At 37.8% G+C, this 13,211-nt stretch overlaps 1 protein-coding gene across 6 annotated transcripts in view; it reads right to left on the reverse strand.

Annotated features, from left to right (window-relative positions):
* Window positions 1-564: 564 nt before the first annotated feature.
* The window catches only part of LOC113051492 (FH1/FH2 domain-containing protein 1-like), a 41,059-nt gene continuing 28,412 nt past the window's right edge, over window positions 565-13,211 (reverse strand). For 5 of the 6 annotated variants that reach the window (XM_026215281.1, XM_026215280.1, XM_026215279.1 and 2 more), the window contains 12 exons: window positions 12,064-12,212; window positions 10,838-10,915; window positions 8,349-9,223; window positions 7,379-7,534; window positions 6,825-7,007; window positions 5,597-5,716; window positions 5,054-5,215; window positions 4,590-4,780; window positions 4,197-4,389; window positions 3,170-3,338; window positions 2,074-2,247; window positions 565-1,015 (listed from right to left, as the gene is read on the reverse strand). In XM_026215281.1, coding sequence (XP_026071066.1) covers window positions 936-1,015; window positions 2,074-2,247; window positions 3,170-3,338; window positions 4,197-4,389; window positions 4,590-4,780; window positions 5,054-5,215; window positions 5,597-5,716; window positions 6,825-7,007; window positions 7,379-7,534; window positions 8,349-9,223; window positions 10,838-10,915; window positions 12,064-12,212 — 2,530 coding nt within the window. In that variant the 3' untranslated portion in view covers window positions 565-935. The remainder of the gene's footprint in view (window positions 1,016-2,073; window positions 2,248-3,169; window positions 3,339-4,196; window positions 4,390-4,589; window positions 4,781-5,053; window positions 5,216-5,596; window positions 5,717-6,824; window positions 7,008-7,378; window positions 7,535-8,348; window positions 9,224-10,837; window positions 10,916-12,063; window positions 12,213-13,211) is intronic. The other variant, XM_026215282.1, reaches the window with a different exon arrangement.

Here is a 13,211-nt window from a genome sequence, read left to right on the forward strand (position 1 = left end):
CAGTGTGTTAGAGTTAGACCCTATTGCACTCTCTGTTACGGGTTTCCATGTTCCTAACTTTGAGCTGGGCCATTCTAACAGATATGGCTAAAATAAAAAATTCTGTAACTTAAAACCTTTCAAATCCTTCATACATCTCTAAGACTGATAAATTGTGCTCCAATCTATGCAATGTAAGGCTCTATACAAAATAATATGTGCATCTGGTCAAACTAAGCATTTCATGTCACTAGATCCTATTATATGCAGATATTCTCCATCGGTAAACATGGGCTGTTATTTAATACTATGCCATTAAAGTTTGTACCAATCAAATCATGATATGTGACCTTTGATCACAAAACCAGTCATAAGGGTCAATTTTTCGAAATTTGAGATTTCTACATCATCTGAAAGCTGAATAAATAAACTTTCCATTGATGTATGGTGCAAACAAATCGAAATATTGAGAAAATCTAATTTAAAGTTGTGCTAATTAATTCTTAGCAATGCATATTACTAATAAAAAGTTACGTTTTAATATATTTACAGTAGGAAATTTACTAAATATCTTAATGGAAACTGATCTTTACTTAATATCCTAATGATTTTTGACAAAAAAGAAAAATCAATAATTTTGACCCATATTTTTGGCTCTTGTTACAAATATACCCCAGTGACTTAAGACTGGTTTTATGACCCAGGATCACACATATGTCTAATGGATATCATGCACACACTTCAGGTCTTTCAGTAGTGCAGCTATTTGTATTTCAGCTGGAAGGACATGATTCATCCACTGAATTGTTCAGATTGGCAGACAGATTTAGTTGCAGGCATCCCACAAAATGTCAGTGAACATCCCTTCATCACAGATCTTCCTGTCATTAGTGCAGCTCTCCTTATGGCCTCATTGCTGCCCTGCTACAGTTTCCCCCACATGACAGCTACCAGCTTCAGACCTTCCCATTAGTACTGCCGAGGCCAAGGGCCTGCACCACTTCCACACTCAGCCCACTCTTCAGAGTCCTCCGCACTGCAAACACAAACAGCACACCATTAAAACCACAACACTTCATGTTAAACTGTAATATAAAGCATGCAACTCAGTGTCAAACAATCAAAATAATACAGAAACTATTTGCACACATGAACACAATCTTTTGATAAACTAAAATGCTCTGGAATGGAAAAGTTAAAGGCTTCCTGTAGTTCAAACAGTAGAGAAAGGCGTTAGCAACACCAAGGTCATGGGTTTGAGTCGCAAGAACTAATAAATGTGTACCTTGAATGCAATGTAAGTCACTTTAAAATAAAAGCATCTGCCAATTGTATAAATGTAAATTATAAAGGTAAAGCTGCAGAAAAATTATCAAATATTTAGCAACATTTTGTGGGCAAAAAGAGTAATTTTTTATTGTCAATAATGAAGTGATGTATGAAGCACCTCTCACACAGAAGTTACATTCAAAACAAGAAGCTCTCTGTTGGTAAACACGGCAAACTCGCATTACCAACTTGAACCCTGTTGCAAAGTCTGCTGAAATCTTTCCCTCATGTTAAATTCCCAATTTCGTGAATTAGTATTCCTATAGAAATGACTGGATTTCTCCCACGAAAATGTGCAAAGCAATGGTAAATCAACTGTGCTTTATATACCAGTATACCACAGACAGCTTCGGCATATTATAAATAAATCTTAAAAGTCTCAGCTGCACTGATTATTTTTACAAGTTTGGAGGTTTGTGTGCTTTCAGTTTCCATTTTTAAAAGTACAGTTGCAAGAATCCCCTACAAAAGGCTCTCTGTGGTGTCGATTTCTGAGATGTTTGGCAATTAAATTCGGCACAAGCAGAAGTAAAGAGGTGGTACAACATGGATCTAACAGGGAGATTTAAGGGCTTTTGAATGTTAAGCAATGGTTGAAGCCAGATTACATTGTGTTTTGTAGACAGATAGAGTTGAATGCAAACAGTGACTAAATCCTTAATCTCATTCCCCAGGTTTAGGCCTAAAACAACACTCAGAAGTGGTTATGAAGATCAGTGGTCAAAAAAGAAATAAAAAATGCATTGACAGTCTCAATGTACTTACATGACTTTCTGTTAAGCCGTGAGCGTTTGCGTGTTTTAGGACTAGACGCCCTCTCTGTGGGATTTTGGGTGACAGACTTAACCAGACGATCCATGATCTCATCTGTGGCATCGTCCTGTGAGCTGGCGCTGTCCTCTTTGGCTACAGACATGTTTGTACTAAGCCTGCCTAAACCTGTGTGGAAATGACATTAGATCAGTCATTACTTTGCTTAATTACTTCAAAAACCAGTCCAAGACCTTTCAAAGGAAGCGTTAAAATGAATGAGGCTGGTATTACTCCTCAGCGAGCTGATGAAAATCTGTCATTTGTCAAAGGTTCACAGATATTCAGGCAAATACAAAGTTGGGTGCAAAGTTTGAATCAGTGGCTTATTCATCCAGGGTTTTCCCATGTCTGTCTTGACAGCCCTCGAAAATCAGTTTAGTTCATAATAAATCTGTTAGTTGAGCAAACCCACTCCATGCAGCCTGTGCAGTAGCTCTACCTTCATCATCATCATCATCATCATCCTGTGCTGATTGGCTGTCTACTGGTGAAGTAGGAGCACAGTCAGAGTCATAAGGCCCCTCTGTGAGATCAAATTACCCAACCTTAATGCTCTCGTTAATTATAAAGTTCTAACATATATTAAAAGCTGTACAATTTCTTTATCGTTGCACACATCCATGCTCCAAATGATGTACCTTCATGACTTGGAGAAGTGTCACCACTAGTGGTTAGAATCTCTATAAAAGATCCCAAATTGATAAACAAAACTTAAATAATTATAATAATAATAATAGTGATCATCATGATCATCCAAACAGTTACAATATATGACATTTTAAAAAGTTTGATAACTGATTTTTTATTTTTTTATTTTTATTTATTTTATTTTTTTATTATTATTGAAACTGGAGCCCTTAGTTCTGCATCTGGAGATGTTACTTCTGTGACTAATTAAACAAATCTGGATCAACTAATGAATGTTTCTAAACCAGGTGTGCGAGGGAAGGGGTGGAACTAAATTCTAAAGGAAGGTATAGGTCCGAGCAGGAGGAGTAACACTGGTCTAAACTGCTTCACCTGTATTTGTGTTGTTGTGGTATCTTACTTCGTACAGCGCGGCTCCTTCGCAGCTTGCTGTTGTCATTGTTGGCGATGAGCAGGTTTTTCATGTTCTCATGCTCCTCTTGGGCTGGCTCTGATTCTGTTGTTGAAGAAACCAGGGAAGGGCTGTCCTCCAGAGACAGCTGTGGAACTGCTCCCGAAAACTTCTCGGTCTGTGAGAAAAAAGATAGCATAATTAGTTATTGGTAATGTTTTTTTCTCCATCTACTAAACTGACGATCGAGGGTGATAGAGGGGGGTTGTGGACAGGGCCATGAAATGGTTCATTCCTTCAAATTAACGATCTGAGTTCAATACTATTTAGGCTGAATTGACAACATTTGTGGCATAATGTCGATCAGGGCTGTTTTCAGGGGGAGGACAAGTGAGCAAATTGTCCCAGGCCCTGTGACATGGTGGGCCTGCTAAATCCTTTATCTTTATAAAATTGGGTGTTTAGAGGTGGACCATAGTTGGATCTGGACCATGGTCTGGGTTTTGTCTAGCAATGACATTGATGGCACAGAAATGATTAAGATGTAAAAAAAAAAATATTCTTTTGTTTAAAGAGCATACCCCCCCCCCCCATTTATTACTGGCCTACAGAAGACACACAGAATAAGTACACTTTACTCTAATCGTATTCAAAAACATTTTCATGCCTGGAGGATTTTTCTGATGATCAGTGGGCAGTTCAACAGCTCTGGACAAACAAGGGACTCATGAACAACTATCACAAAATATAAAAGCCGTGGCTCACCCAGGAAATATCACAGCATTTAAGAATCGAGCAATAAGTACACTTTTTGTAAATATTATTATTTCATTTTTTTTGGTTAAACTTACTAACTTTTTCAGATTCTACAAGATATGTGTAATCTTAAGACTGTATCTGTAAATTGGAAGTAAATAAGCAATAACCATTCAAATAGATATATCAAAAAGACTAAAACATTATACATGATGGTATAAGATTAATGAAATAAGTGTTCATGAATTCATGATTTCCCTCGAGAGTTTTCATTCCTCACCTCTGTGATCAGCTTGCCCCGGGTCTTGGTGCGCTCCCGGTGGACGGCACGCTTGCGTTTCTGGGTGAGGACTCTCTCTTGGGTGGTGCGGTACTCCAGGGCAAACTCACTGATGATCTTACAGAACTGAGTTACTTTAGTGTCCCGCACCGAGTATGAAGGCTGACCCAAGTACAGCAAGAAAGAATGAAACCTGCAATGTGAAGGAAGTAGAAGTTAATAGACATTATGCTCCGCTTCATCCTAATAAAAAAATCAGACACCGTTATTCATGCTCATAAACTTATGGGAAACATCCAAATGAAGCTGGTATCTTATGGTTTAACATGTTGAATTATAAAATGGATTACAGTGAGTTTTGTGTGTGTGTGTGTGTGTGTGTGTGTGTTTTACCTATTAACAATGCGTCTGTGCACTACTTTCAGGATGATGATCCTATCAGTACAGTCCTTCAGAAATTCTGTCATTTTGTTTTTCAAGTTAGGTTTAGTTTCATGTTTGGCCATTACTTTAAGGTTGTCCCAAGATGCTTTGCATTTTCTCTCCAACTGAATCAGGTTTTCAGACAACTGCTCAAAATCCACCTGTGGGAAAAGAGAGGAGGCAGTGGTGATATATAAAGATGAACAGTGTTATTTACATAGTTTCCTTTAAATGGAGAAACAGAAGAGAAAATGTACACAGGCTGTCTATTCATTAATTACAATGGCAACTTTTACAAGATGTGCTGAAGAAAAAACAGCTACTATAAAAGCCTAAAATGAATAAATAGTGTTGAACATGGATGTATCTAAAAGGTAAGACAAACAGAACAAAGGAATCAAAAATGCATATAAAGAAGCATCTGAGTCCCTTACTTTAGCAGAGCGTGTGATTGATGAGATCTCGGAGTAAAGGTCTGTCGTATCTGGGTAGTTTTCCACCACAAAATTGCAGGTATGGTGAAGCAGAGACTGCCTGTGCACGGTGTCCTTCACCTCAGTAACCTTCTCCAGATAACTGAGCTCAAAGCCCTTAGCCTGCAGAGACACAAGAAGTGCCAATTAAAGTCATAATGTGATATTCAATGAACTTATACATTAGATTTGTTGGCAATTGGTGGGAAAAACATTAAGACAGCTACTCATTAAATCGAGTGGCACAAATTAAAGGACATCACGCTCTGAACAGTCATTAACTGCAGAGTTCAAGAGGTCATGACATACTACAGCACAGAAAACATGCCATGTTGGGTCTTGATCATATCTTATCCTACACAAGACAAAAGCAAAAGATGAAGATATTAGCACACAGAGCTGCTCTGACTAATCACATGTGTTCATCAAGCTTCAGATTGGCGCACGTGCTCTTAATACAGGTGCTGTAAAGGTAACTCTGCTCCTAGGAGATGGAGCACTTACACTGGAGCTATTGAGGAAGTTTCCAATGGCCAGTAGTGTTGCTAAAATACGCTTGAAGGTTTTGTTCTTGGCAAGTTGTTCCATACCCAGTTTCAGGTCAAAAAGAGGCTCTGCAATCTCCTGCAACATCCGTGTGTGTTGGATAGAAGAATGACAGAGAAAGAGAGATTGTGAATTAATATTTGGTAATGAAAGCCCCACTAAACACAAAGTCATTACCAATCAAGGACGGCAGAAATCAATTGAAGAAGATTTAATGACTAAATTCCTACTGTCAGAGTCTAATGATCAGACATAATGTAATTCGCCTTTAATTGTGTGTGTGTGTGTGTGTGTGAATGTGTGTGTTTTAAATGTCAAAGTAAATAAATAAATAGTCTCAATGTAGTCGTAATACTGTAGCACACTGGCACAAACAGCAATATCACAAAATACACCATTGATCTTTAGACAGTTACATACATTAATTATAATAGAGGTAAACAATGCATTGACATATTAATATAATCCATTACCTGTATATCTTTGGGATGCCAAGCAATGCAGCATTAGATGTGTATATGAGCAGTTTTTACAACCGCTTCAAATGCAGCTCATCCAATCAGACTTACATATAAAAATAACAACAATAATCTACTGCTTACAAATAGATTACAGAACATTTGGGTTCAGTTTTTGTTTTCGAAAGATATAGTAATAAATCTGTTATTTTGAACTTTCTATTCATTCATTAATTAACAAAGAATATAAGGTAATGGCTGCTGAAAATTCAGCGTAGCATCACAGGAATCAATTGCATTTTAGAAAATAGATAACAGTTATTTTTAGTTAAAACGGATCATTAAAACAGATAGGGATGAACCGATATAAATTTTTTAGTACTCGCTAGATACTGATACTTCTATGGTACTTATCACATGCTGTATGGTATCGGCGTTTGGTATCGGGGCATTATAATGAGTACGAGTACAGGAGCTCAGTACTGATGTCGGTATCGGTGCATCCCTAAAAACATATTTTAACAGGACTGTTGTGGAGTATTAAATGACCACCTCTGCATGGAAATTTAACTTAGACTAGTACTAACATATAGTAGCAAACATATAGCAACATATAACTATATAGCTCTTTAATCCTTTTATTATGATCATGCCACTGGAGGAAACAGATTTTCATTCTAAGTATAAACTTAGTATAAAAAGAGGATTTATTGTCATAGGGCTCTGACCTTCTCCAGGGTCTCATAGTTGAGTTTAAAGGCCCAGAGCTGTAATCTGGCTGTAAGGCCACTGATGGAGGAGAGAGTGAGCAGAAACTGCTCTGCTGTTCCCAGCGGTACATCAGGGTTAGCCAGCTGCGCCTCCTGAATCTTCTGTTTCTCTTCATCTGTTGGAGTCATGGTCAGGATTTTCTACAGGTAGATCAGATTTGTACTGTTTAATTAAACATCTGAATCTTTATTAATTTCGCATGAATTATAAAAATAAAGAAAAATAAATAAATGATCTGATATTTATGGTTAAAACATAAATGAGGGAATGTTTAAAGGGATGGTTTTACACCAAAATGAAAATTCGGTCATTAATTATTCACCCTCATGTCGTTCCAAACCTGTAAGGCATTCATTTTCGGAATACAAATATCTTAATTTATGTTCCAAAGGTGAACAAAGGTCTTACAAGTTTGGAACGACATGAGGGTGAGTAATTAATGACAGAATTTTCTTCTTTGGGGTGAACTATCCCTTTAAACAAATGAAATGAGCTACTACTGCTACATTACCTCAATGCCCTCTTTACTGATGGCAAACTCATCAAAGGTGAGGATGGCACTTTTGATGACATGTACAGCAGGCAAAACAGTCATGCCGATGTTGATAGCATTGCTCCTCTTAGGATCAAGCACTGAAATTGCTGCTTTCTTGGTCTCAGCACCTTTCTGTAGGAACAGGATAAAACTATTTAAAGCATGCACTGGCCATTAAAAAAATAAAATAAAAAAATAATGTAAAAAAATCAATAGATCAACTGTTTTTAACGTTTCCTCGCAGTAATTTTAAATAAACTTTTAAATGCTTTTTCTGTGGTAGGTTCCAAACCTTGGAACAGTCCCCCATTCCACGTGAGGTCAGATTCATCAGTTACCACCTATAAGTCTTACTTTATAACTTTTTTTTTTTTCGTTAAATTTTGAATAAACTGTGTTTGTTGTATTTAATATTAAATGTTTTTTTTTGTTTTTTTTTGTAAAGCACTTTTGGGGCTGCGTCTGTTGTTTATAAATGTGCTGTGTATATATATATATATATATATATATATATATATATATATATATATATATATATATATATATATATATATATATATGAATTTGCTTGCTTGCTTACTATAAAAAATCTGTAGCTTTAAACATTTATTCATCCATATACAGTATTCAAAAGTAGCACTCCATCAGTGAGGTGAGCTATCATCTTTTAGTAGTTAAATGGCTTTAGTAAACTGGTAAATAGTAATTTTTTGTGTAACTCAGAATAGTATAATTTTAAGTTTGCCAGTTTGTGTTGTCTGGCAAACATATGCTCTATTTGTTACTTGTCCCTTTATGTAAGAGGCATAAGATTGTAGTCCTTCTCTGTATTTGCATACAAATGTGCAAGGATAAATCTGTAAAAATAAAAACTAATAATAATAATAATAATTCTTCTTATTAAAGAATTTTAATATCTTAGGAAAACAATGTTTGCCTGTCTCACCTTTGCTACTGGAAGGTCCTTTCCTTTGGACTCAAACAGGTGCTCCAGCTTAGCTGTATCGACTGCAACCTTATCAAGCGAAGCCCAAACTGTGCCCCGCCCAAACTTGCACTTCCTGGGACTCTCTGGCTGCTTGAGCTCCTTCCAGAACAGCTTGACCGTTTTCCGTTTTTTTAGAAAAGCCGGATCATTTCCTTGTGACGGGGACGGAGGGAGGAGTCCTGGAGGAGGAGGAGGCACACTCAAACCTCCAGGAGGTGGAGGAGGAGGGGGTGGAGCCAGACTAGCAGGTCCAGGAGGAGGAGGGGGTGGTGGCGGTGGGGGAGCAGAGCCTGGCACTGGAGGAGGGGGTGGAGGGACTCCATTAGGCAAGCTGGTGTCAAAAGTGTCTATATCTAGCACATCGATATCCTCCTCCTCCATCAGATCAGAGAAGTCAAGATCTTTAATCCGCAGGGGTCTGGAGCTGGGCTGCAGCTTCTCCCAGGCATCCTGACTACCCCTGGATAATGGTGTCATCATTGTCTTTTCTAAACTCTGTGAATGAGTCTCCGCTTCAATACTGTTTTGTGGATGCAGCTTCTTTTTCTGTTCCTCTACTAGCCTGGCACGAGCGGCCTGAGCAGTTCCTTCAAGGCTCTCCAGCTCCGCCCGCCTGGATGTGTCCTCTGTGGGCTGAGAAGTGTGAGACTGCAGTCTTGAGAGCCGTCCGGCCATACTGCTGATCCCATTGCCCTCAAGTGCACTCTCCAGACTAGGACTTTTTAGGCCTCCAGAGGTGTTGTTTTTGGAGTAGAGCATATCCAACATGAACTTCCTGTCATTAGAGAGGGTGTTGTGCTGTTCCGCCGCACTGCCCTGACGCTGCAAACCTCCTAAAGGAACCATTTGTAAAAAATTAAAAATAAAAACATTTTCAGTGCTGAAGGAAAACAGTACAGAATTGTAATATTGGCCATGTATGAGTTTTTGGTCGTAACATGAAAATAAATCATCTTATTGATACTGGTCAGAATTGTTAAATTGTGAATTCCTAGAAAGTATGCAGTATGCAGCATAACAGTGTTGCCATCTGCACTGTGGTTAAGCAATAATCTTTCAGAATAACAGCTGCAGGCTGTAAGAGACATCCTACCTTCAAAATGCCCCAGTGCAAGCACAGACCATGTTGTTCCCACATGCTACCATCCTCTAGTTTCAGTAACCCAGTGCAGATGAACAACAGTAACTCCACTGAGGTCTTACAGCAGTGTAGTGCTAACTGCCAAAAACCTCAACATGCCAAAAAGGGGAGATCCCCATCTCAAAATCTAAACAGTTTACATCTCTGCCCTCTACTTCAGCTAATTTATACTCCCTGGAAGAAAGGCCTGTTAGTGGCTGTGTCATTTGGAACACGGCCACTAGAGGAAGAGATGGAATCACTCTCAAACATTTCCACTTTGAAGATTTCTGCTTGAAATAAAGTTCTTGACTTCCAAAGAAGCCCTCACACAGAACTATTGCGTGACTATTGCTCAGTGTCAGAGATTTTCAGTGGCCAGAAACCAGGTTAAAACACCTACTGGGGTCATTAGATGGTTATTAGAAGAAAATAGTTGCTCATTAAATTAAAAAGCCATGTCTGCCTTACAAGTGTTTGGAAATACACATTACTTTTTTTTTTTTTTAAGTGCCCCTATTATGCCATTTCTAAGCTTCCTTCCTAATATTGTCTTGTGAGCCTCCTACAACAGGTTTACATGCATGCAAGATAAAAAAAAAAAAAAACATACAGTAATAAGTGTATTTTGAACGATCGAGAGGAAATATAAACATCTATTATTTATCATACTTGCACGTTATGATTTAGTGGAGTAATCTGGTCTAATTAAGTTAATTGATTATTTAGTCATCAGTAAAATGACTGGAACACAAAAAAGACTGGCATTGTAACGTTACTGCTATGATACCATTGAAAACATTAATGTCAACCACTGATTCTTTGAAGCCTTATCAAATGTATGTGAACATAAAACAAATTTACTTTCACAGCGTAGGACACAGCTTCTTCTCGACATGACATCTTCCACACAGAAATGCAACACTGTTTCAGGGTGGATCAAGTGGTTTGTGGCCGGACAACGTCGAATATAGGCTGGCATTATGCAGATGTGTTACCCAGTGTCATGGAAATGGGATTCTAATTCCTGACGACTCGTTTAGGTGATTCAGAGTCGATTATTTTATATGAGAGACAATAACTTTATTTACATCTTTATTTACCTCGGCTTCACTACTTTGCAGTTACATTATTCACATACAGCTACATTACACACTGCAGTATTCGTAATGACATAATGGGGCACTTTAAGAGTGAGGGCTGGCTAAGCTTTGAATTAGGTATGTGGAAGACAAAATGTTTGTTCATGTCATAGGTGGGCAGAGAGGCAGTATGAGTGACATGAAGGCCAGAGACGGAGGGTTGTGGTGGGAATGGAATCTCTTGCCTGCTTCATTGTGGGCTGCTGTTGTGTCCTCTGGCTGCTCCAGGGTGTGCCTGGTCAAGTCCGGACCACTAAAAGATCCTGCAAGACACATCGGGAAACACTGAAAAAACACAATCTCACATAGAAAGATCTAGCAGTGCCTAAACCATACAAAAACTTTATATAATTCCATACAAAAGTTCATATAACAGTTGTGAATATGTGACACGTCGTGAAGCAATCTATTAATATCCAAAAGACAGTTCTGTCCATGCTGCTAATCTACATTTCTTGGTTTGAGAAAATGGGTTTGTTAAACCAGGATCACACAGTCACCACAGGAAGTTCATAAGAACTAACATAGATGTTAATAGCACTGTTTAAGTATTATTTATACACTATTATGGAATTTATTTCATTTTAAATAGCTTTTATTTTACAATTTCTGTTTTCATTTTAAAACATTAAGTTCAAGTTGCTGTTTTATGTGCTTTTGTCATATTGAACTTATTTTGAATATAAAAAATTAGTATCTGTTTAGCTTGAATTTATTTTTATTTCAGTTTTAATATTTTAGTGTTTCAACTTCTGATGAAATATAACTTCTCAGATGCCGCAGTGATGTGGACTGGAAGTTGTCATTGTGCAAGTATCATTTCTGCTCCCATAACAATCAATCATCTCTCTGACACATAATTAGCACCATTCAGCTCTGCAGGACCCATGATTCCAGAAGAACACAAAAAGATCCTCTCAACCTTACAACATTAATCAAGTTCGACAACATCTTATCTGTGCTGGGCATAAACCAGATGACACACAAGCAAGCAATAATTAAAAGTGTGCAGCTCCAAAAAGCAGTCAGAACCTTCACAATTAGAACGCTGCTGAAAGTTCCACATTCAAGACTTGGCAATTAACAGTATGTGCAATAACCTCAAGGGGTGTAAACTAGCTTGTAATTCTTCATGACAGTGGACACACACAAACAGACAAATTAATTACCACAAATACGCTTACACACTCATAAGCATTCGGGTTTAGTAAAGCTTCGTTGATCAGGGGAAAGCAGAGAGATTAAGATATCATGACTGGAGTCTTGATAGACAGAAAGACACACAGAGGAAGAGAACAACAGAACAAAAAGAGAAGTGCAGTGGAGGAGAGATGGAATGCATCCGGTTGAAAAGGAAGAAATCTGCACATATTTTGACACAGTAAGGAACAGAAGGTCAGGGTATCAGCACCTGCAGTGGTTGAGCTGGAGACTGGCTGCTCGGCTTCAGTAGATGCCTCTACATCTGCAGACGCCACACTCTCGCTTGGAGAAGGTCTCTCATATGGCTTCCTTTTCTTCTCCCACTGGGATGCAGCCAGACTACGCAAGAAATTGTCTCTATAAAGTCAACAGAGAAGCAGCACTCATTTACTGAGCTGTAAACGGACAGTTGGGAACACAAGTGTTCTGATTCTGAGGAGAAGTTATATATAGTACACCTGCTCTGAAATGAGGAGTTGCAGAATACAGTGAAACCATAAACTAGTTCAAATCACAAAGGCTAAATTTACCTACATTTAAGCTGGATTAAATACTTTCAGTTTAACCAGAATTTTCTTCTGTTTAGTACAGTAACAAAAAATATGGTTACACTTTATTTTAAGGTATCCTTGTTACAGTGTAATTATACATTTAAGTACTGAGTAATATTAATTAACTACATGTTACTATATGGTTAGGATCACTTTCATGTAAATATGCACAATTAACTGTTATTATAATAGTAAGTACAAGTAACAAGGACACCTTAAAATAAAGTGTTACCAAAAAATATATGCAGCGGTCAACATTTGAAGTGGATCAAAACCTTTCATCAAAGTTGTCCTAAAACAATACCCATTCTTTTCAACTTATGAACTTTTATGATCCACTTTAAATGTTGACTACTGTATATTTATATTTAAAAGGTTATCACACACTTGTTCAATACCGTGTGGTTATATTCCCAAAGACACAACAGATTAACAATATTGTACAGGAAAGCAACATGGAATAATAAATAAATGCACTTTAAAAACAATAAAAAGCCCTGTGTCAGACAAAGCCCACCACCACCATCACCATATAAATTATTCCTATTAATTATTTCCCACAATTTCTAATAGAATTTACTTCTAAGCTGCGATAAATGTAGAAAACAAATATTCTGCATGAATACTTGTTTCAATAACCACCGTGCTGATCAGGTTTGATTAAGCATTGGCTCTCCCCACAGTGATGCACCAGAAGAACTGTCAGTTACACTGAGGCTTGTGTGCCAAGAATAAACCGCTTCCCATGAATGACATATTCATGATGAAATCTATATACGGTTTTTGTCTTTTGCTGAGAAAGGCA

The sequence above is a fragment of the Carassius auratus genome, chromosome 32, assembly GCF_003368295.1.
Source record: "Carassius auratus strain Wakin chromosome 32, ASM336829v1, whole genome shotgun sequence".
NCBI classification, from domain to species: Eukaryota; Metazoa; Chordata; class Actinopteri; order Cypriniformes; family Cyprinidae; genus Carassius; species Carassius auratus.